Here is a 22,554-nt window from a genome sequence, read left to right as displayed (position 1 = left end):
TGAAGGTCAGAGGTGGGTAGAGGCTGCTCGGAAGGGTCAAGACAGACCCCAGTCTGCCTTTCTGCTTTCAGAGTTTCCCTCATCTTACTCTTCCAACCTTCCAATGTTGCAGGGGGATAAAAGAAGAAAATGAGAAAGGATCTACATAAGGCAAAAAGAAATGCAGACATTCAGCAGTAACTCCAACCTGGAGCCGCTGTGGCTCAGTGCTAACTGGCATTAAGTCAGCCAAACATAACTGCTTCCACTCCCATGACAAATAACAGCAAATAGCTCTGTCATTGTTCTCTTTGGAGCTCCAAATTGCTCCACTTCAGCCCCTGCAGGGAGAGCCTTTCTGAGCTCAGGGTACCCAGCCCTGCCCCTTCTCACCTGATTGATGGAGGAAGAAAGCCAAGACAGGAGCCTGGCAGAGCAGCCACCAGCTGGTGAAAAACTGCAGAGTTAATGACTATTATTCTTCCTGTGGGCAGTCAGCCGCAAATTGTCACCAGTTGGAATCTGCTGAATGTTCCTATATACAACTTGATGTCAGCTCAAAGAGAAGGAGAAAAAAAAATATCGACCAGTATAAGTCGATTCCCAAACCAGTATAAGGACCTCTGTTTCATCACTACGATCTTTTATTTCCCTCTCTGTAAAAAAAAAAAAAAAAAGAAAAGAAAAGAAAAAGAAAAAGATTGACTTTACGAGGAAGCCTCACAGTCGGACAGTTCTGCTTCCACGTGAGCTTTCAGTGGCTTAGAGGTTCGTGGCACACGAACAGCTCTTTCACCTTTAAATTAATCCAAGCAGCAAATTATAAGAATGGGCTGCTAGGGGCTTTCTCCTTCCCTCTGACTTCTCGGCTTCTCTGAAAGATTAAAAGTGACATTTAAATCACGCTTACTAGACTGGCCTTAGCCACCAAAAGTCAGGAAATTAAAACTGAAAATGTAAATGTTGCATCTCTCCCTGAGAATGTGCCACACAGGCCGACCTCCGGCGACATAAGAAAGGCGTTGTGCATTCGGCTGATGGTTTGATGGCTTTGGCCTGCATGTCATAATTTTATTGTGGCTTAAATGCAGTTTTAAAATGCCCGGCGTTGAAATCCTTGAGCACTCTCGTGCCAACCTACCATGAGCACTGTCTGAGGATCCGCTCATCTAAACACAGCACGTACTTACACCCTTTAGTGGCCAAATGAGCTCCATCTGGCCTACCCAAGGCTGGAGCCAAAATCACATGACACTCTTGGTCTGGCCGATATTCTCACTGCAGAGTGGTGTTGGAAAGGCGTTGGGTTTGAGGGAATGTGCATGTTTATTGATGCCACATTTCTTGAGTATTTAGATGAAGTTTAGATCACATGGCAACTCTGACCAAAAATAGAATTCCTACACGGGGCACAGTCTGAAGCCACGCGGTACCCAGGCAGCCTCGCCACGATGTGGTCCTTTCCTTTCATTCTGGCTGCTTCTCAGGCATCAGGGCCACGTGACAGGCAAAAATCACAAATACCAAGTGCTCTGATTTCTTATTTTTAACTGTTCCCATCAGCACTAAGAAACGTCCACTCCTGTCTTCCAGTCCGAATTATCAGTTCACATGAGTCGTAGAACACATTCCATCCAAGGACCAGGAAAAATGTTTAATCCAAACGGCAAGCAGCAAACCCCTCAGCTGCTCGCAATCAGGGGCAAGTGGAGGCCTCCGAGCCTCAGAGACACGGGGGGCTCTCAGGTCTCCACAATCACTCTTTCTCCCCACCGGGATTCACTTAAACACCAGAACACGGGACCAGGTAGAAAGGCTCTTCTCACTGACCCCAGAGGAAGCCCATAAATGGCAGGCGTGCATGTTAAGTGAGCTCCCTTCCGTCCCTGGTGTCTGTGGGGTCTTTGTTTTCGTTTGTTTGGAAAGGCTAAAGCACCCACTAAGAGAATCAGGGGAGGTCACGGGTAACCACAGAGTAGATGCAGCAGCACAGGAGCAGGCCGAGTTTGGAGGGTCATTTTGAAAACGATGAGAAGACAGTGCGAGAAGGCCCCCCGGTAGCCTTGAGTTGGATTTGGAAAAATGGTCACATTTTACAAGGGAACGCACAGTTTGCCTCCACCATGTGAATACTCGGTGCAGCAGGTTTCGGGTTTCGGTGAGGCGGTGTGATCTCATTTGTCTTCCACCTGCTTCCTTACATAAATATGCATTTGTGGAATTTCACGTATCTCAGAGCCTATCAAGTTTCTCATCCAGAAGGAGGCCTTTGATGAGAGTGAGAGATGACAAAAAGCCTTAAAGGTGCTGTGCTGTCCAGAGGGTGGTCTTTGAAATTATCTCACTTGGAACAGATAGTTATATAAGATTGACATACGATACATTCTGTACCATGTTTATTTTTTCAAGTTTATATTAGGATTGTACTCAGAGTCTTTTTTAAGAAAAAAATTCCCTCAAGCAAATCTTCCTTTTCATATCATGCTCAAAGGCATACGCTGCAAAGTCCACCCACTGCCCTGCCATTAGGTCACCATTCGTTGAGGGAAAGCCATAAAAACTGAGCAAACGCCTACTGATTTTTTAAAAATAACTTGAGTTCCTTTTTGCTTCTCAGTAGTATTGGAAAATATTTTAATAACTAAAATAATAAAACTTCATGTGAGGTGGGTTCTATAATATCTTAATTAGTGCCTCTTGGGGTGGAAAAAAATAAGGAAACATTAGTGAATGTGTTAACTAGAGAAACCATTGCAGTAATTTCCCTCCACACATCTAGGTCTGAAGTCAAAATAAAATCCATGCTCTGCAAATTATTTGCATGAAAGCAGACTTACAGTGTTTGCTCTAACAATAGTAGCCCCCACAACTGAATTACTTGAACAGAAAAACATCCCAGGAGACTTAGATTAATTTATTTAAATTTCTATAGCTTACTTTAGGAATCTGTAATGAAATATGTTGTATAATTACTTGACTTGTTTTAGTATTTCCAACACTCTAAATTACTCTGTCACCATCTTAATATTTAATACCTGAAAAACCAATAAGTATATTGAAAGTTAATTATTTTTTAAGCATGCTGCTTTTGAATAAACACACTAAAACAGTGCTTTACTTTTGCTTAAAACTTGGGTGTATGTTTCATTACATCTTATAGTATTGATTCCTTTTTTTTTTGTTTGTTTTACTTTGTCTCCTCTCACACTTACTGGTCATTCCTGGTCTTCTAACTAGACAACTTGGGGACACCTGTGCCAGTAGCCACTGCATTTTCCCCAAGTACCCTTCCCTGCGGGCAAAGAGTTTGAGAAAATACATTGAAAACATTGCAATTTGTAAATACGGTCAAAGTCTCCATAGACTATTTGCAGTTTTCACTTAAAATGTTACGATTTTTGTCATGGAAGTTTGCATTTCTGTTTTCTTTCCTATGAACCTCTTACCACTTTTTAAAGTGCATTTTGATATAAAAATGTGTAGCTGGAGTAATGAAAGTACCACTTTTATCTCCAGAGAGCAGTAAGAACCAAGGCTTTAGAATATCCCCCTTTACGGACACTGTGCTGCATGCACCCCTCCTGGGTACCCCCATTCTTCCGATTTCCTCCGTTGCTCGGCTGGGCCCTACACCCTATGGTATAGAACAGTCTTCTTTGGGTTACTTATGTGGGACACCTGCCTTCTAGCTGTGTTTGGCAGGCAGCAGATGAGGTAATAATCAGAAGAAAATGTTCTGGTTCTTGGGCCTCATCCACGGACAACATTATTCAAAACAGTTCTCTGTGGGTGAGAACAGAGTTGCTCTGAGATCCCTCCATCTAACCTTCTCTAGGAGTCTGGAGGAACAAAACTGGTGACTTTTTTGATGCCTTCTGGAATAACGGAAATATAAATGATATGAGCCACAGCTTAGCCTTTCGGGGCTGTTTACGGACGGCTGGATGTGTGGGAGAGAGGTGAGAGCCTGCCATTGGCAAACCTTGCGGCCTGGCCTCCCCAAGTCCGGCGTGGCCCTACGGCCGTGTTTTCCTAAAAGCATATTTTGTCAGCGCTCTCTCCGGGGCGACGGCAGGCTTTGTAAGACAGATGCCTGAAGGACATATGGTTTCCATAGATTTTTCGTCTAGACTAGCTTTATTTAGGGACTTTTAGTCTGAATTGGTCTAGTTAAAGCTTGGGCAGGATCTTGTATAAAAACTTAAAATGTGGGCATACCACTGAGGTGTAAGGCAAAAAGTTTGACTGCTTATTGGCGAGAGATTAAAAGGGATTGGTTGAAAATTTCCTTCAGGTTAAGTGATTGTGATCATCTCGTGTGCCCCCTCCTCCACTCCACCCCCACAATCTGTCCAAAATGGAAAGAAAGGCACACCCCAAAAGCCTGATAACTGTTAGATTCATACATTCCTTACTGTTGTTCTGAGTAAATTCTTGTGTCCCAGTTGTGTGTGTGTGTGTGTGTGTGTGTGTCAGAAAGCGCTAATTCTCTTTGCAGACTCTTTACACAGCCCAGGGGACATATGATTTCTTGCCCTTTTAGCACCAATTTTTACAAACACAGCATTTTTCTCATTTTAAAAAAGTGCCCAAGAAGCCACCAAGTAAAAGAGACTTAACGGGCAGGAGTCTCGCAGTGCCGTGAACCAACAATGGAAATTCCGTTTTAAGATGTGGTTTTTGAGCCAGTGTCAAAGACTTGTTCAGAAACAATATGATCCTTTCAGAGGAAAAGAATTACTTCTGGTCATGCCCAGAAACCAGCCTTGTGTTCCCTCTTGTGAGGGCTAAGGCTGCAGACCCGGTCCCAGATGAATTGCATCAGGGCGGGAGACCCAGAGGGGAGAAACGGGCCGCTGAGTCCCCACCGGGACCATCTCTTGGCTCCTTGCTAAGTGTCTGCTGGACTTAGTTGTTTATTTGTTCACAGACTTGGCAGGTTGCGAGCACAGCGCCTCTCTCTGTTTGTTTGCTTTCGAATTTTTTGTTTTTAAAATTTGAGCTCTAAGGCATGTTAGAGCTCCTCCTGCTGGATTTTTTTTTTTTAATCACTGGACCCCGATTAGTCCACGGCAATTCTTTGTCTCCATTTTTGCCACTCAGACTGATAGGACTGCAAAAAGAATATCATGTGGTACATTTAAAACTGGCCGTCACATCCACCAGGAATTGAGTCAGGCAGGAATGAAATAATCGGAGCAAAACACCCTCTCCAGGTGCTCAAAGTCCTCACGCTCTTTTTTGATTATTTTTTAAAAAATTGTTTTTTAAAGAATTGGAAAGTTAACTTTTCTCACAGTATTTGTAGCCATAGTTACCCTCTGGGGTGAGCCCTCAGCCACACACTCAGGCCTGACAGGTGCCTGCATTCTCCAAGACAAAACATCTTCCCATCTGCCTGGAACAGAAATGGGTTTTACTTTTGCCAAGATTCAGAGTGTCGTCTTTCTCCTCCCTCCGTCACCTTTTCTTCTCCCTGACTTGAATGACCGAGGGATGCGCGTCTGGAAGGGGAAGGTTCTCGGGAGCAGGTTCTCAGTCCTTCTTCCTTGACTGTAGCCTCTGCCATCCCCTCCCTAGGTCCCAATGGGAGGGCTGTGCAGGAAGGAGAGAGGGCACAGAAAGTTTCACCCCCTCTGCCATCCACGGGAGTGTGTTCTGTGGCTCTTAAGTTTTCGGGGGCCTTTTTTCGGAAAAGAAGCTGAGTAGAAAGGGGGGAATACGGGAAGGAGAGAAGGAGGGCAGGAAGGGAGGGAGGAGAGAGGCAGTTAGGAGTACTCCTAACTTAATTCACAGCCCTGTCCTTGTGAATTCCTTTAAAACCCCTCGGGTTCTCCCCGACTGCCCTCCTCTGGCCTCTGCTTCTTTGCTTCCCCTTCGTCCTCTCAGCTGACCAGTTATCAATGATGTAATGCAGAGGACAAAAGATAAAAACGTCTCAAAAGAACCCCTTGCAGGTACCACATTTTCATACAGCTGAAGATCCTCTCCATTATCTGTTCTGGAACTCTTTTAGGACTTGGGACAAGACAGTCACTTTGCTACTTAAGATAAAGAACAGACCCCACTTGAGTTTCCAATCCACCCCTGCTTTTCCTTTCTCTTCTCTTCTCCTCACATCCCTCTCTCCCTCCTGGCATGCCAGCCCTCTAGGCTTCCCCTGCTTTCAGGAAGTCCTAAGCCCAGCCTCCTCCCCCCTCCAGGCTGGGGCTCCCGGTGCTGCTCCGGAAGCACAGATGGACCTGAGCACAGCCCCTCGGTGGCTACCCCCCACCTGCCTCTCCCCAGCCCCAGGGCAGGAGCTACCTCACCCTTAGCACAGTCCAGGGCTTACTGAGGGAAGGAAGGATACGAGATGAGCTGACCTGCAATGCTAACCAAAATCTATCTCAGCATTGGCCCAGAACATTTTATAAACCAAGGTAAACACGCTTCTCTTTCCATTGAAAATGCTGCCTGAGTGAACGTCACCGCAAAATTCCTTTTAGAAACCATGAACTGAGCAGCGTTTATGTGGCGTAAGCTGCCTTTTGCCACAGTCACCCAAAGGGGCTGTGTTGGCTCCCCTACCTTTGAGGGAAATCCAGGTCAGGTATTTAGGATGAAGGAGAGGGTGACAAGGCAAAGCATATTCTGATTTAATATTCCATGAATTGATTCATATTTTCCCAGTGACATACAATATAACATCAGAGGTACATTCTCACAAAGGAAAGAAATTTCAGCTCTAATATGCAACAAGAAACATATTAGAGAATTCCTTAAATCCTTTAAATGGACTCCAAGTCTTACATTCTTTCCATCATCTACTGCAAAATATTCTAGGACAGTATTGGCTTAGAAGGCATTACTTAAGCCCCAAAAGGCCAAAACTCTGCTGGATGGCAGCCTATGTATTTTTAATAATATATTATTTTCCATATGAAGAAAATCATGACAGCATTTTTCTAAATTTAACCTCATGCTTCTAAGTATGTAAAAGCTATTTACTTAGCTCAATAAATAATAGATGCTCAAAATAAGAAGCAAAGTGCAAACACAGTGCTGAAATTTAAAACACTGTCCCCTCATCAGGTCTCCAGGAGGAGACCTTCCAAAGAGGAGGGAGTGGTTGAGGGCCACAGTTGCCTTTCAGTCTCACCAGAGGTGAGCTCCGGCCTGGCTGAGCCATGGTCCATTCCCTCACACACATGCACTGACCTGCAGACTGGGAGGGGTCGCAGAAGGTGCTGGGGGAGGCCAGAGTGTGAGGCGCAGCCTCAGTCCACCTAGGTTCAGAATCCTGCTCAGATGGTGAGATATGCATGCTTGCCCCAACTTTGAAAACAGCACAAGGACTAAATAATTCACAAGAATCATGGAGAAATGAGGCATTTCAATTCCTGAAATTCAAGAAACTTTTACTTGTTTGTTTGTTCTCAAAGAAACTCCAGATGTAGCCAAAAGAAAGAGGTGCCTTACTCCTAGTGGTTCAGTAGACAAGTCTTCATTACCGATTGGAGCAAGTTGGTAACAGATTCTAGGACCTGTATAGAAACCTGGGATGTACGACTGCCATGATCCTAGATGTGATTGAATCTAAATTTTTGACACAGTTATATTTTAGAGCTTTGAGTATATTTGATAAGCAGAACTTGTAGTATAAAAGAAACCTGTGTGTCATTTTTTACACAAATAACTATCCTCTTGGGCAGACGTCTCTGGAAGTGTCAACCTTTGTGTACCTTTTTTGAATTTTTTTCCAGGGGAGTCACCTAATTAGATTGGGTTTCAAACATACCCTCCCAAAGGTGAGAACCGGAATGCACAGTTAGACATGTTTGCTGTCTATACCATTTCCATAAACCACAGTGGTTCTCAAAACAGGACCAGCAGCATCAGCATCATGGGGAACTTGTTAGAAATGTCCCACCCCTTAGCAACTCTGGGTAGCACCTAGCAACCTGGCTCTAAGAAACCCTCCAGGGACTCCCCAAGCCAGGGGCGCTTTGAGAACCACTGCCTAGACCGTACCAGTAGAGGGGCCTGAGAGGATGCATCCTGGCCTGTGGGTCATGAGATCTGGGTAGGCCGTGGTCTGCAGAAAGACGAGCCATTTTGGAAATCCAGGTTGTGCAACCTGGAATGCAGAAGCCAGACACCAAACACACAGCAGTCCCAGCCCGTCCCCAGGCCAAGACACCACAGGCGTTGCCCTGTAGAAGTTTCCCTGGCCTGACTGGCCACACAGCATGAGCACTCCAGGCCAGCTAACCCAAAGAAGGGCAGGGGGAATTTCATTTCTTCTATTCTTAAAAGACGATAAAATAAGAGAAGAAGGCAACCGATGATTTCTTTCCTCTTATCAGTGAAGCCACTTTCTGCCCACAATGCCACCCACCCTGCGTGAGCATTTGACTTTCTTACAAAATTTGCCATTGTCCAAAGTACTGTAAAAGATTCATCCCTGCAGCTACAAATACAACTCCCAGTATTACATCTTCCCTTTGATTTGGAAGCAGAAATATGGCTCTTCTATCGTAACCATAAACCACCCACACACACCACAGTGTTTCAATAAATACTAACTGATACAAGATGCTCCACTTTAATATAATGGGTTTCTTAACGAAGCCATCACTAAACAAAGCAACTGAGGAAAATTGGGTACAAAACAAATAACTTTGCTTTGCCCGAAACAAACTGTCTTGTGAGGTGAATGTCTTTGGAAACTCTTTAAATGGTTAAGAGCTGGACCAATGAAATGAACTTGAACATGAACCTTAAATGTGTTTCTAGTGTTGCAGTTGGCAAGCATCTTGGCTTATCAAAGCAATTCACCCTGAATTGCTTCTCTTGAGTTGCTTTTTTAGTAGACTTTTACACATAGATCACTGTTTTTATTGTCTCAGAAATAAAATAATGCTAGTTTCTTCCAGAAGGCTGAGTTGGGGGCTTTTTAGAATTTTTAATTACTAAGTACATGTGTGGGTTCTTTAACCTGAAACTGGGCATATTTCAAAGACATCTTCATCATTTTGAGAGAGCAGTGTGGAAATTGTGTCTTATTCTTCCAATCTTTAGTTCACTGACAGCTATCAAAGCCTTTTTCAACACAAAGCCTAGGGACACCCTTGAAGAACTCATAAGTGAAGAGAATTTCCTCATTTATTTTGGGAAAAAAGATACAATGATTCAAGGACCATGCTGAGTTCTGGGTGGGAACAAAACCAACAGCAGACCAGGCACAACCAGGAGTGTGTGTTCTCCTGCGCCTTCTTCCTTATGCAGCTGCTGCTGCTGTTGGCCTTTTATCCCATCAGCATGGCCCAAGGACGGATGAAGGCTAATGAGAATGTGCTGTGCCATCAGAGCATGGAGTTCCCCCACTCTCCATCCCACCATTGAACCCTCCCTTCAATTCTCATTGTTTAATTTCCAGTCTCTTGCACTCATTGTAGACCCACGTTCCCTTACAACTTACAACTTGTATAAGCAGCATTCAAAATCCTGTTTGCCCTTGTCCTAACAACATTATTCTATTTCTGAGCTTCTTGGAGTACACTCAGACCATGGATTACAGAACTTTTCCCCATCATTCCATTATTAAAATGTGGTGCTAGTGTAAAACCACTTGCACGTTTGTCTTATGCCACCCATCTGCCATTCTGAATAGATCCTGAGCTCCGTAAAACCATACAGCAGGATGCAGTCCACACAGTACATGCTCATCATGAAGTCATTCCTGCAATATGTAACTAGGAATCCTGTGATATGTCTCGGATTTCTACATCTCAGGTGATAAAATGTTATCTCCAGAGGTTACCTGGTTACTTTTCAAACTCCCCAAGGGCAAGGAGAGATGTTTTGTGGGTTCGTGACTGCACAATTTGCCAACTGGAGTTAGAATCCACATCCTCTGACTTCTGGTCCAGGACTTTTGCTATGTAAACAGATTGCCTCCAACTTAAGCCACTGACCATGGCCTCAGCCACATGGTATCCCCGGCCTCATCGGCCTGCTCGCCTTGACCTGGCCTCTATCCTACCCTGGATAAATGTCTTCATTAGGCACCTCTCAGTCTTTTATTTGTCCACTATTCAACAAATATTTATCTGCTGCCCTATAACCACATTGTACTAAATGCTGACTATACATAATAAATGCAACATAGGTGTCCCTTCTCAAGGGACTTTAACCTCTGGGGGAGCACAGGCAATGATCTATTAAATATATGATCACAGAGTTAAATGCTATGAAATTCACAAACACTAGGAAGTGATGGGTGGTGGGGAGGAGGGGAATCACAGGCTAGTCTGGAAGGACAGAGGAATGACATTCAAGCCAAAAAAAGGACCAAAAGAGAACCCATGAGCATCCATTCATCTAGTTACAACCGTTGGTCTAGGCTGTCACATTTGCATAAAACAATGTCCAGTTTACCACACCATTCTGTGACCTGCCTCTTGCTAATTTCTAGCCTGAGATCTATTTTTTTTCCAAATGAAATTGTCTATTAATTTCATTACTATCTGGTAGAGTTTCCCTGCTTCAAGTTCAAATTGTGGCCAACTGTCTACCCCCATGACTGCTTAATCACTACAAATGTTATCTCCAGAGGTTACCTGGTTACTTTTCAAACTCCCCAAGGGCAGGGGGACCTATCGTTTGGTATCTATGCAAACACCCATTGAAGAATTGAGCAAATACGTTATAAGTAATATTTCCAAGAGTCTCAGCCCTACACACCACTTTGCTTTTTTCTTCCACATTTATGACTTACTAATACCTTTGGGTCGTGGTGAGACCAAGGAACATCATGAGCACTCATAAGTTGTGCCTCACTTCCAGAAGTAACTGTCATGTATTCTGTTGTCAAACATTCACTGAATGATAAACAGTGAGCCAAATGCTGCAGGAACTTGACCATGAATAAGATGCAGCCCCTTTGTCACCAGGGAGGGCAAACAGATATCAGAATTCCAGGTGATGGTGAGTAACTGAGACATGTTGAGCTCCCACCGAAGCAACTGTACCAGGACAGAGCAGGCTTCACAAGGGGAGTCTTGAGTCTCTGGTTTTCTCACACTACACAGCTTCAGATTCAGGACACAAGTTGGGGAGATATGGCCACTTTAAACAAAAGTGATCAGTATACTAGCAAAAGAGCAGGTGGTTTTGCATGGAGATAACTAAAAAGGAAGTTGTGAGACGATTTTTCCCAGTTGCCAAAACCTCTCAGGTGGTCACGGTAGCCTTTGTGCAGGAAGAGGACTTTTCTGAATACTAAATTACACAACTAGTAGTGACCAAAGTAGGTTTTACTGTGCCTGTAAAGTATCCCTAAGCACTCTTTTAAAAAATTGAGCATCTGTTTAATAAAGAAAAACTGTCTATTTAAGGATATTAAATTGGAACATGCCTTTCACAGAAAAGGTTTATTTTAAAGCATCTTAGACATTCTTCAGAGATGGGAGGCAAAAGGAACCCCATTGATACCTCTGAGACTATGACCAAGCAGTCAGCGTTCTCACCACGGATCATCAATCTCTCTTCTGCTTTGATTTTTTTCCCTTGGCCATCTAGTTTTATTTTATAGCTGTGTGATTTGGGGGGAGGGGCGCCTAATCAGGATGCAAGTCAACTTGGGCCACAGCAGTGACAGCGCCAGTTCCAACCACTGGACAGCAGGGAGCAGATTCTTAAACTTTAAAATTTCATAAATATTTGCCTGAGTGTTCTAACTTCACTTCTCCATATCCGAGGAGGGACAGAAAAACAAGGACAGCACTTTAACTCCAGAAAGGGTCTTTGGAAAAATCAGGAAGAAAGGTTTCGATTTGTAGAATTTGTTGAATTGTGGGAGTGGGTAATAAAACCCACTCCCAGTGTTCTTCATATGAGGTTCTCCATATGCACACATGATGCACTAAGCAAAGAGATAAAGGAGTTCAGAGAACAAATAACATTACTTAGTGATGCTGAGAGTTTCAAGTATAATAATATCCAATTACCTGGGGGGTATCCACTCAGCTCTCAGAAACCCCGCTGCCATCACTAATAACAAAACCTTTGGGACCCCAAACAGGAACCAGAGCTCCTGCAGTTTACTCAGGCAGTCACGCTGAGCCTGTTAAAGCTTGTAGAGAACTCTAAAAGCCTCCATTTTCTGATTTTCTAGTGCCCTGCAAATTAGAAGCACAATATAGAACGGGTTAAAGAAAGCTACAGCTACAGGCCATGAGAAGGGGGAACTAACACCCTGACAGAGCTACAGAGGAAGGAAAATTCCACACAAGATTCCCAGCACACTGTCTGAGACTCAGGTCCTGGAGCAGGCACAGCCCAGCACAGTTCACGCCACATGATCTTTCTGCTCTTTGCCGAGAGACGTTTGGTGTGTTTCATACGGTTTCATGTTTTTTCATTAGTATTGGAAGGAATGACTTTGGTTTTGAGAAAGATTTGCATAATAAAAAAAAAATACCTGATTGTCACTGATAGCTGCTGGATGTTCCAAAGGTGGCAATGTTGAGGTCATTACTGATTGCTGCCACTCCTGCCGGCCGGTACTGCATGAGCATGTGCATGATGGCTCTCTTTTGGTGTCCTTGGGAACAACTCTCAACTCTTCGACTTGTTTCTTCACCTGTCTCTTTCTCTCTTTCTAGCCGGAGACCACCCCCATCGCCAACTCGCCCCACTATAATCCGTCCACTAGAATCCTCCCTGTTAGACTAAATGAAGTGTCTGGCATGGCAATTAATCACTAACGATTACGTGAAAGCAACTTATTTGATAGCTGTTGCAGCAAATCATGAGTATCGCATGTGTGGACATCAGTAGGCAAGTAACCAGTTTTACTAATGCATTCATCACTCACCTTCGTTGCTCAAGAATACATCAGACCTTTGGGGTTTGACCCTCCATAACTGCTACCTGCAGAGGCTTTGTATGTTGTACTGACCCAGGTAGGTTTGTGTGGCAGTCCTCTACTTTGGGTATCATTTACCTTGCCTGGCATACATTTGCAATGGCTTCAGACAAGTTTTGCAGGCCATCTACCAGGTAGCACATTAAGTATAATTCTTAATGGAAATGAGATAGTGTGCTTAGAACTAAGCCATACATATTTCTTTTCCCACATCCCATGTAGGATGGCAGAAATTCTGTTGTCCATTATCATTGCTATCACCTACCCCATAGTTAGCTCCTCTTTCTTTCTTTATTTCATAAGACTGTAGGATTCCTTAAGAAGAAAACTTTTCCAGAAGCACAAAATAGTTTGCAAAGGAAAAGTCTGCACTGTTTAGTCTAGAGAGCTTCACCTGGTGCCCACGTGTTTTGCTTCACACTTGAGGCATGTGCCACAGTGAATCAAAGCCTGTTTGGGATAATCAGTTAATAGATTTAGCTAGTTTCGGAATTCAAGGAAGAAGCAAATAATCGCATCTCAAAAAACATCTGGAACATATAATTTCTTTGTTCGCTTTATTCACCTTCTCCTAGAAGGTTACAGTGAAAGCTGACATGGAAAATGTTCAGTTTTTCCAGTAGATCTGATTTTTGGCAAGGCTGACTATACTTTGACATGAATTCCAGTTTATTCTTGCTACTTTGGTGGGAGCAACAATTTTCTTTCCATGCTAATTTGCAATTCCCTTACATTATTTACATATTAATGATCATGTAAGAACACCTTTAAACCAGGCTTAGTGTCCTGTCCATTCTACGCTTTCTTAATAAACCTGGAGGCTTTCTGTGAGATAGTCACGTTGGAAGAATGGTACCTGGGATGGAAAGAAAAGTTGGTGAGAGAGGCCAAGGTGTAAAGCAGAGCTCACCCTTTTGCAGGTGAACCTCAGGGTCCCTGCCCCAACCACTCCAGAAAAATGGAATCGAAACATCGAGATCCAAGGCAAATTTGCAATTTCTAAAATTTACAAGAACAGCTTAGCTGGGAGGTTAATAGTTCAGTCTTGAGGCTCAGTTTTGAACTACCTACAACCAGATGATTAACATGTAGGAATCAGCCAGAAGCCAGTTGGAATTTTGTCTGCTAACTGTTCCCAGACAGCAGAGCGTCCCATGACATTATTTCATATTCTACGGAAGTAAATCAGGTTGTACTAACTGAAATGTCTCCCTTTGAAAGCAGTGGACATGATTTGTATGTTAACTTAACTTTAATTTCCTGTGTAGTTTATACCCAAAGCAGATACCCATAAAGTATGAAGTAAAGATGTTTAACCATTATTAAAAAGAGGACTTGCCAAGTTGAATGGCATTATGTTGATTGTATTCTAAAGGGTTACAGCTAGCAAAAGTTAAAGAATATGAGGTTTACAAAAAGGACATTTCAACTTTTAAAATTACAAGGGAGTATAGACAGAGCACATCAACACCCTTCATCCCCTCGTATTTTATTTTTTCTGTGAATGGAACCAACATGCAAGATACAGAGAGTATTTTAAAAATAGTGTCCCAGATAAGTGGGAAAATGTTAAGTAAATAGACATGGTAAAATAATCCGCAGTGAGATCTTTTCATAAAACACCCTCTTTTTAGGATTCCCTTTGCTTCTTCCTTTGAATTCTCTAAAATAGGCAGCTAACGAATCATATACTTCAGGGTTTGGCTTTCTGCTAAATGTGGTTTTGCATTTTGCTGTATTTCAAAAATTTCCTTCTGTTAAGAGGAAAATATTGTGGGCAACCACAACCACTGGTGTGTTCTCAGATCAGCACAAACTATGTCAAAGGAAGTGGGGGATTTTTTTTCCAGGTCTCCTTCCACTGATCGTAGACAGTCATGAACAATGGCATTTGTCATCTTTGGCTTTTGCTTTTAGGTTATAGTACCACATTCGCACTGTCTCAGTTGCCTCCCTCTATGGGTGCATTTGTATCCTTTTTCACTCCTACATTATGCCTAATAGAATCCAGTCCCTCTGGAATTTCAGCAGTCACATTGGAAAATATTTTTAGTCGGCTTCGTCCTGCTAGGAGATGCCAATGAGAAGGACTCTGCAGCGTGCATGGTGATAGGTGCAGCATACGCATCAGGCCTTAAGATAGGACTGTAGTTCAAGGAGCCGAGTATCCCCGTTCCATTTCTAATCTGCTGTGTAACTTCTTACTGACGGCTCTGAGGCTGTCAACAAGATAATGTAGCTCCATCTTGTCTAGCATCATCTTAAAAATCAATGTTTTTAGGATTAAAAACATTAACTGTGTATGTTTATTTCATAAGTACATCTAGTTTTATTGTCACGTGCTAAATCTTGCATGCACATTGACCATTTGGAATAACCATTTACTCAATTGTGGACAGATTATTAAGATAGTATTGATTTACACCAGGTATATTACATTTCCAAAAATCATCTACGAATAATACCCTTCTGAATATTGCTTTTAGCTGTGTTTCATAACATAAAAGAGCAGTAGGGTCGATTTATTAGCAAATTTGCTATTTGTTCAGATGCAAAGTCATTCTGCCCCCAAACATAAGGAAACCAGTTCCTGTGATATAATTATAAGCCTTCTGGATTTAGAATTTAAAAGTAGTCACACAGATTGACTTATGACTATTTAGTATAGACTGTAGCCATAATTCTTAAATATGAAATGGGACCTAACACCAGTTTGTGATAAATGTTAATGTTTCTGTGTACAAACACATTTTCTATGCATGTGTGTCTACATATACAATATATGCATAGTAAATTTCTGTGAGTACATGTATTTTGTGTCCCCTTGAATAAGTAGGTTTAAAAGCACTCGTCAAAATGCCACAAGCATGAAAGTGATCGTTCTGTGTGTTGTACATATGTGCATATGTACGGGTGTAAATATCTATATCCACGTGCTCAGTATGTGTGCATAGGAATATATTTTTTAAATTGTGCTAATCCAAGAGGTGTTTGGGGGATATGCCATTACATGGGGTGACACTAGTTTGCTGTCTGCCTAATCTCCTCACTGCGGATTGCATTTATTCTGAGAGGCCCAGAGCTCACAGTAAGGCAGACAACAAGTCCAGGCAGGTATACAAAAACCCACAGCACTGCTGTCAAAGAAGAAATAACCTTAAACCATGTAGTTTGATAAGTAGGATCTAGAAACCTTCCTTTTAGATCTCTAGGTAAAATTACAAATTAATTCGAGATTGCTGAGCTGAATCTTAAAAAGTTGTGCTATACAGTTGGTTTTTTTTATACACTAAGTATTAAAAAAACAGATATTCAGCAACATAATAAAAGTTGTGGGTTTTTCCTAAGTAAAATTTGCAAAAAATGGGGGGAGAAATTACTTAATTCCTTGGAAGTAGGTTCTCTACTTTTCCAGGTAAACATCTTACCTTTGGCAAATGGTGTAATTATTTAAAATTGACTGGAATCTCCTTACGATTAAGAATGAAGTCTAAAAAGTAGGTCTCTCAGCTGAATTCACTGAAAGAAAATGATAGACGAGACTTGCACCCTGAGTTTTGTATTGTTCCACCGAGAGGATTGCCAGCTGTGAGCTCAGCTTGGTGGGAATGAGGCGGGTGACGTTAGAGAAGCAACAGATAGTTCACCAGATCACCCAGTCCTTTCCAAAGAGCTCAAACATTCTCCTGGATGATCTTAGTCCTCTGTCTAGCTGGTATGCTTACAATTATGTGGTGCTCTGCGTGTGAAACTTTAAGACTATTTTTGAAGTGCGCTAGATATGCCTTGCACTGTGTGTGTGTGTGTGTGTGCGCGCGCGTGCGCGTGTGGATGTGTGCAAGAGTATACATGAGGGAGCAAGAGTGGAAATGCAAGGAGGAGCCCCTTGTTGTCTTCAGACCTGTCCACACTGGTGTGTTGCTGAGACTTCACTCTGGTGGAGGATTCACACATGACTCAGCTCAAGGTGTCGATTTCTTTTTAATCTTTACCCTTAAGTTCCTTCAACTTTGCTCATTATGTAATGTTTGTAAAATTAGGACCCAAATTACTCTGCCCTCTTGCATTGACTGCTGCCAGTCTGTAAGAATCATTTCTCCCAACCAGAAATCCTACCCCTGTTAACTTGATTTGCATTTTATTTCACGTGTACAGCCTTTATTGTGCTTGTCTGTGTTCATTCTCTCTCCCTTTTCTGAATCAAATTCCTCTTTTTGCTTTTTTACGAAGTATACAAAAACAAATCGTATCTTCTCTGTTGATTCTTTAATTAACATGAGCCAGAGTACTTTCCTCTGTCGTCTTGGCACTTTCAGGATTTCTCACTGCTGATATATGGACTCTGAATGGAATTTTTGAAGCAAATTTCTAAAGTCTGTATCATTCCTGAAGGTCACATGTACCTATTGTGAAAATGTGAAGCTGTATTTCTGAACCTGAAATAAATTATAATATTTGAAGGACCTCCTCTTTCCTAATTCTTGTATATCTTTGAATCCTGTCTGTACCTTTGAGTAACGCCTGAGACTTTTAACAACTTATAGCTGTTTTGCTCCAATTGGTCCAGAATTATCAAAGTGGAGAATAACAACATCTTTCTTTTTGGCCATTAATTTGGGAAAAGAGGAGATTTTTAAATAGAACAGTTTGGACAAATCAAAGGCAGAAGAGTGGGAGATATTTTTCTCTAATTTGAAGAAATTGTTGGAATAGACTGAAGAAATTGTCAAAAAACTTTAGACAGCCAGAGGATTTGATGTGACTTTTAACAAGAAGCACCATGACAGTTTGCTACTGAAAAGGAAGCATCCGTGTAAAATCCAGGAGGGTAGAAGGGGGAATGATGCTCTGGCTATATGCTGGGTCAACACAAGGCATTTCCTGCAGCAAATAATGAGCTCCTGGACCAACAGTTGGCCTCAGTTACTGCTCAGTGGGTGGGGGTGGGGGGACACTTACCTTCTGGTTTCCCTGGTGCATGAGTGGTTCACACAGGCTGGTCCTAATCAAGTTTCCAGAGAAGAGAGAAAGACTCTCCTCTGAATTTTGAGGTTGGGTTCTGTATCAACTTACACAGCCCCAAATGCAGAAGACAAGGGACAGGCAGAAAGAACTGCAGGTTTATCTTCTCTCCACTATTAGGATGTGCTGTCTGTGAAGAGAGGAGTTGGACTGGTCAGGTGTGAGCAACCTGACCTTGTTGTGATGTCCTCATCTATGTCCATGGTGTCTCCATGATGGAGCTCCCCTACTTCAGAGGCAGCTTCACCGGGAAGAGGGGTTCCGAGGAGAGCCAGGCTGCACCCTTGTGTTTCCACTGCATGAATCCAAAGGGTGTTAATAACATATTCAGAATAGTTTCTAAGGAAACCTACCCAAAGCTAAGAACCTTATTTGGCAAAATTCCACTTGGTTTTTAAAAACAGTTCTGGCATCAGTATAAATCTCTGCTTGATTTATATTCAAGATTCTGGTTTTTCTGTGGGAATCCTTACATTTCATGTTGAGAACAGTATCTGACCTCATCCCCTGCTCCCCATACTCCAGCACACCTGGAATTTTGGCTTTTTGGATCTGTTCTTTTCACTAGGGAGCTTAATAATTGGAACACGTGGAAGAGATAGCAGCTGAAACTACAACCTTCATCCAAAGTTTCCCAAAGTTCATTCCATGAGATTCTTAACGTTTTATATACTCACCCCCCCAACAGAGCTCTTGGTCAAATATGCTCTGGGAGATGATGACTAAAAATTAAATTGATTTTTACTGGAAGGAAAAAAAATCAGAGCCCATTGTGAATCTCCAAGAAAGGAATAGTGTCTTCATGTTTCTCATCTAATCATAGAAGCTTTATTCATAGCACAGCTCAGAGAAGTAGTGTTCTGAGGCACATGCACTCTGCTTCTGTGTCTTTAGGCAAGAGAAAAAGTCATTAGGTGTGACTGTCCCAGTATGGATGGTCAGCAACAAAAAGCTGAGTGACAAAATCAAGTATAAGGGCCTCAAGAGTTTCCAACTGAGGACAGTCCTCTTGGAGCTCTGGTGCCTCTTCACAGTCATGTCTGAGTCCCCAGGAGGCAGGTCCCATGGGATCAGGAAACTTGGAAACAGACTAGAGACACATGCAACAAGCCTTAATGAGCCTCACAAAGAATTCAGACTGTTTTCTGACTTACCCACCATGTTCTGCAAAAGAGCTACGTTAAATTAATCACGGTACCTTCATGAAATTATTGTGAAGACAGATCCAACTTGATTTAAGGTCCGAGATCATCAGAAAAGGAAGGAGAAGAATACCTGTTGCTTTGCCTTTCTTTCCTCATCTTCCCCAACCTTCAGACTCATGCACTTTTCTGAGAGATGAAATTACCTAAATTAGGGGCCAACAGAGCAAGCAGAGAATGGTTTATGAGACTTTTGACAGAAAAGGAAAAAGCTTTCTAGGAATCTTGCCAGAAGAAGTGTCACCATCAGACTAATTCACAGCATTGAGATATATCCGAGGGAATAATGGATAATTTGTTATTTTGAGTAAAAATTGACTCAAATATAAATTATGCCCATGATCCATATACAGATTCTCCTTGATGCTTTGGCCAAACAGTCTGTGGAAGTTATTTTTCAGGATGCTGAAGAAAATATAACTTGAAATTATAATCTTGATTAGACAGATTTGCTTATATGGCAAATCCTAGTATACTGGTTAGCCAATCAGTATCGCCATTTAGTACTCCCACCTTCATGCTGCTGAGCCGGGGCTGGGGGTGGGGATGGCGGAACAACAACATGAAAGCATGAGGCACCTTCTTAGCTCTACATGTAAGAAATTTCAAGTATGTTCAGCTCTTAAATTCAAATAATATGTAAGGGATTCTGGAAAAGAAACAGCAAAAACCCAAACCGGCCAGGTCCAGGATACAACTGACTCCGACCCTTCAAGTTCTGTCAGCCTTGACAACATCTGGCAGAGAGGAAAGCTAGATGCACGTGAAGGGGAAACAACGAGCCCAGGGCCTGAGGGTCACTCTGATATTTGCAGCAAATGCTCTAGCTGTTGGTGAAATGCACTTCAAGTCCCAAAGTTTCTGATCCTGTTTCTGCACTGGAACACCAGTCTAGCTGCCCAGCGAGCATCCTGGCCCTTGCTCCCAGATGCTCCTTCATCACCGTGGACTTGCTGTCAGCCTTAATGGCTCACCTCCCCACCCTGCTGAGGTCATTAAACTGTTCTGAAGCCCCTTCAGAGCTCAAAAATAGTTTCTGTTTGCTGGGCAGGTGATAAATCTCATTGAGCCTGACAGAAATTCAATTATACTTTCTTCATGAAAGAACCAGGGATACCCATTCCCTGGGTCTCACCAGCTAAAGGCTTGCAGACCCCCCACAGTTGAAAGGTTAGTGCTAATAACAAGCTCTTCATCATTTAAATGGATGGAGGCCTCTGTGTAACCAGCTTAAATTGGACCAACAAAAAAGATTGGCCTTGGACTTTATCACTGCTCAGAAATAGCCTGTTCAGTTTGACTCTATTAACAGAAGGTTTAAAAAAAAAGTTTTTTGTTTGTTTGTTTTGGTTTTGTTTTTTATAGACTGTATTGCTTCACTTCCTGGCTTTTTGTAAATTGAGGTGGAAGCATGTTGCACAGGGATGAGCAGCCACAGCAAAGTCCAGAGTGGGGTACAGATAGCTCACAGTCCTCTGGCTTGCTGTAATGTTGAGTTCATCACTTTCTAAAATGCAGACTTCCCCTGGAAGCCAGTGGGAAAGCGTTACTTGGCCTGCTCTTTGTCTACAACAGAGCTGTTCAATGAAAGCGTCTCTGTAGCTTCAGTCACTGCAAATCATCCTCCTGGCAAATAGGCTGAGGTTCAAGATGAAGCACAACTCTGACTTCACAACCCCTGGGCCTGATGAGATGCAGGTCAGGTTAAGAATGTGAAGAAATATCCAGAAAACCAGCTTTACCCTGACCCACTTGACAATAAATCAGAATATGAGTTGCATCTAACTCTCAGCAGGAAATTCTACAAAATCCTGTGGTCATCAAGGACCAGCCCTGGCCTACTAGTGTCCTGAGGCCCGATTCTGAGCTATCACATGTCAGGACTCTTCACCTGCAGCAAATTCTTGTTTCTAAATCCTTTTCTGTGAGATTAACCCCTGACACCTTCTGCACTGTAATTTCATAATTCACTTGATATCCTGAAACCTTGCTATTTCCCTCACTTTAGAAAAAATTTCACCTGCCATATTTCTATATCAAGTGCCTCTGCCCCTATGGAGAGTTCACAATATCCAGTTAAGTCTTTGGAAATAGAGTCACAAAATCAGGACTGGGAAACAAATGTACAACTTATACAGGTATTTAGCCCAGGTACTCTTCTTAGTTCTCCTATATATAATTGCATGATTTGTAGTTCTCTGATGCAAAATAATAGGATTTCCGAGCAGGCGCAATGGCTGGCACCTCGCAGGCGGCTGTATCGGGGAGAGTGCTGGGAACTGCTAATTTGGCCACTTGGTGTTCTTACATGTCCCTGCATGTCTGCCTGTTTTTTGTCTGATTTGCATTTGGCTTTTGTGAGATATTTTTGCATGCTATTATTTTATTTCATAATTTAAACATTGTTTTCTCCCTCTGTATCTGTGTTTTCCTTTTGTTATTTGTTTTGTTTTCACTAGGCGACCCCCTCCTGCCGTTCCTGGACGACCATCCTAACCCCCATCATTCATCTCTTTTTGTTTCCAACAACACGTCCATCCGTGGTATTTAAAAACCTTTTGTTTGCACTATATGTCATATGTACATAAAAACTTTTATTTTTGATCCATGTCTATAATTAAAAAATTTTATTCTATATAAAAAATGAAAAGTGTTCTGTTTCATTTTCTAAAGAAGACTCAAATTAGAATATGTCTCAACAAAAAACAGGTAAGGTGAAAAACTGCATAATTTGATATCTTAAGGAACATAATATTTACATTGTTGGAGCATTGTGATTTAAGATGCTCCTTGCCAAGCAACAATAATCATCTTCAACTGAAATGCCCACTCAACACAAAGAGTGAAAGAATGAAGGAAAATCCTAGATGCCTAGAGAAACGAAGACTGAATGATTTTAGTTGCCTCCAGGAATCCCATTATTCTTACTGCACCAAAAATATTTTTTATTTGTATTATTTTTTCTAAACACTCTTAGAGGAGGAGATAAAATATGGAAGATCATGTAAGAAACTCTAGGCCTGAAACATACAACCCCACAAATTCTATCTGGCAAATTTTGGGGTAAAGAAACCACATCAGGGAGGAAGTCTGGCCACCTCGGGAGGCTTTGCCATGTCAGAAAAGATCTAGAAAATGGATCTACACAAGTGAGAGGGAAGAGAACATTTTTATGTCTCAGTCCTCAAATGATAATCCAACACTGAAATTTTAGGCTATTAAAGTGTCCCAAAGATTTGTCCAAATAAAATGTTTATTATTAAGACAACACAGTCCAACCTGCCAATTATGTAGCAGCCATCTCAAGGGTTTTTAATTTAAATCAGAATTTTCTGTTCGAAGATTTATGCGGCCCAGATTAGAATTTAAAGGTAGACTTTCTTGAAGGAAATCACTTTTGACATCAGAGAGTCAAAAAGTCGGTCATCCCTGGCATTG

General features: G+C 42.2%; 1 protein-coding gene and 1 long non-coding RNA gene across 8 annotated transcripts in view; one reads left to right on the top strand and one right to left on the bottom strand.

Annotated features, from left to right (window-relative positions):
- Nucleotides 1-21,711, top strand: part of DNM3 (dynamin 3) — a 432,335-nt gene extending 410,624 nt beyond the window's left edge. For 2 of the 5 annotated variants that reach the window (XM_081298148.1, XM_081298146.1), the window contains one exon: nucleotides 21,576-21,711. In XM_081298148.1, coding sequence (XP_081154274.1) covers nucleotides 21,576-21,612 — 37 coding nt within the window. In that variant the 3' untranslated portion in view covers nucleotides 21,613-21,711. Of the gene's footprint in view, nucleotides 1-112; nucleotides 3,036-12,629; nucleotides 17,319-21,575 lie in introns of those variants that run through there. The other 3 variants (XM_081298145.1, XM_081298144.1, XM_081298147.1) reach the window with 2 other exon arrangements.
- Nucleotides 1-21,712, bottom strand: part of LOC308651200 — a 35,635-nt gene extending 13,923 nt beyond the window's left edge. For 2 of the 3 annotated variants that reach the window (XR_014022517.1, XR_014022519.1), the window contains exon 1: nucleotides 17,846-21,712. This is a non-coding gene — a long non-coding RNA (uncharacterized lncRNA). The remainder of the gene's footprint in view (nucleotides 1-17,845) is intronic. The other variant, XR_014022518.1, reaches the window with a different exon arrangement.
- Nucleotides 21,713-22,554: the final 842 nt, after the last annotated feature.

The sequence above is a fragment of the Spermophilus citellus genome (genome assembly GCF_964194105.1).
Source record: "Spermophilus citellus genome assembly, chromosome: 6".
Taxonomy (NCBI): Eukaryota; Metazoa; Chordata; class Mammalia; order Rodentia; family Sciuridae; genus Spermophilus; species Spermophilus citellus.
The sequence above is the reverse complement of the archived record's forward strand: the minus strand, read 5'-3'. Positions and strand labels throughout refer to the sequence as shown.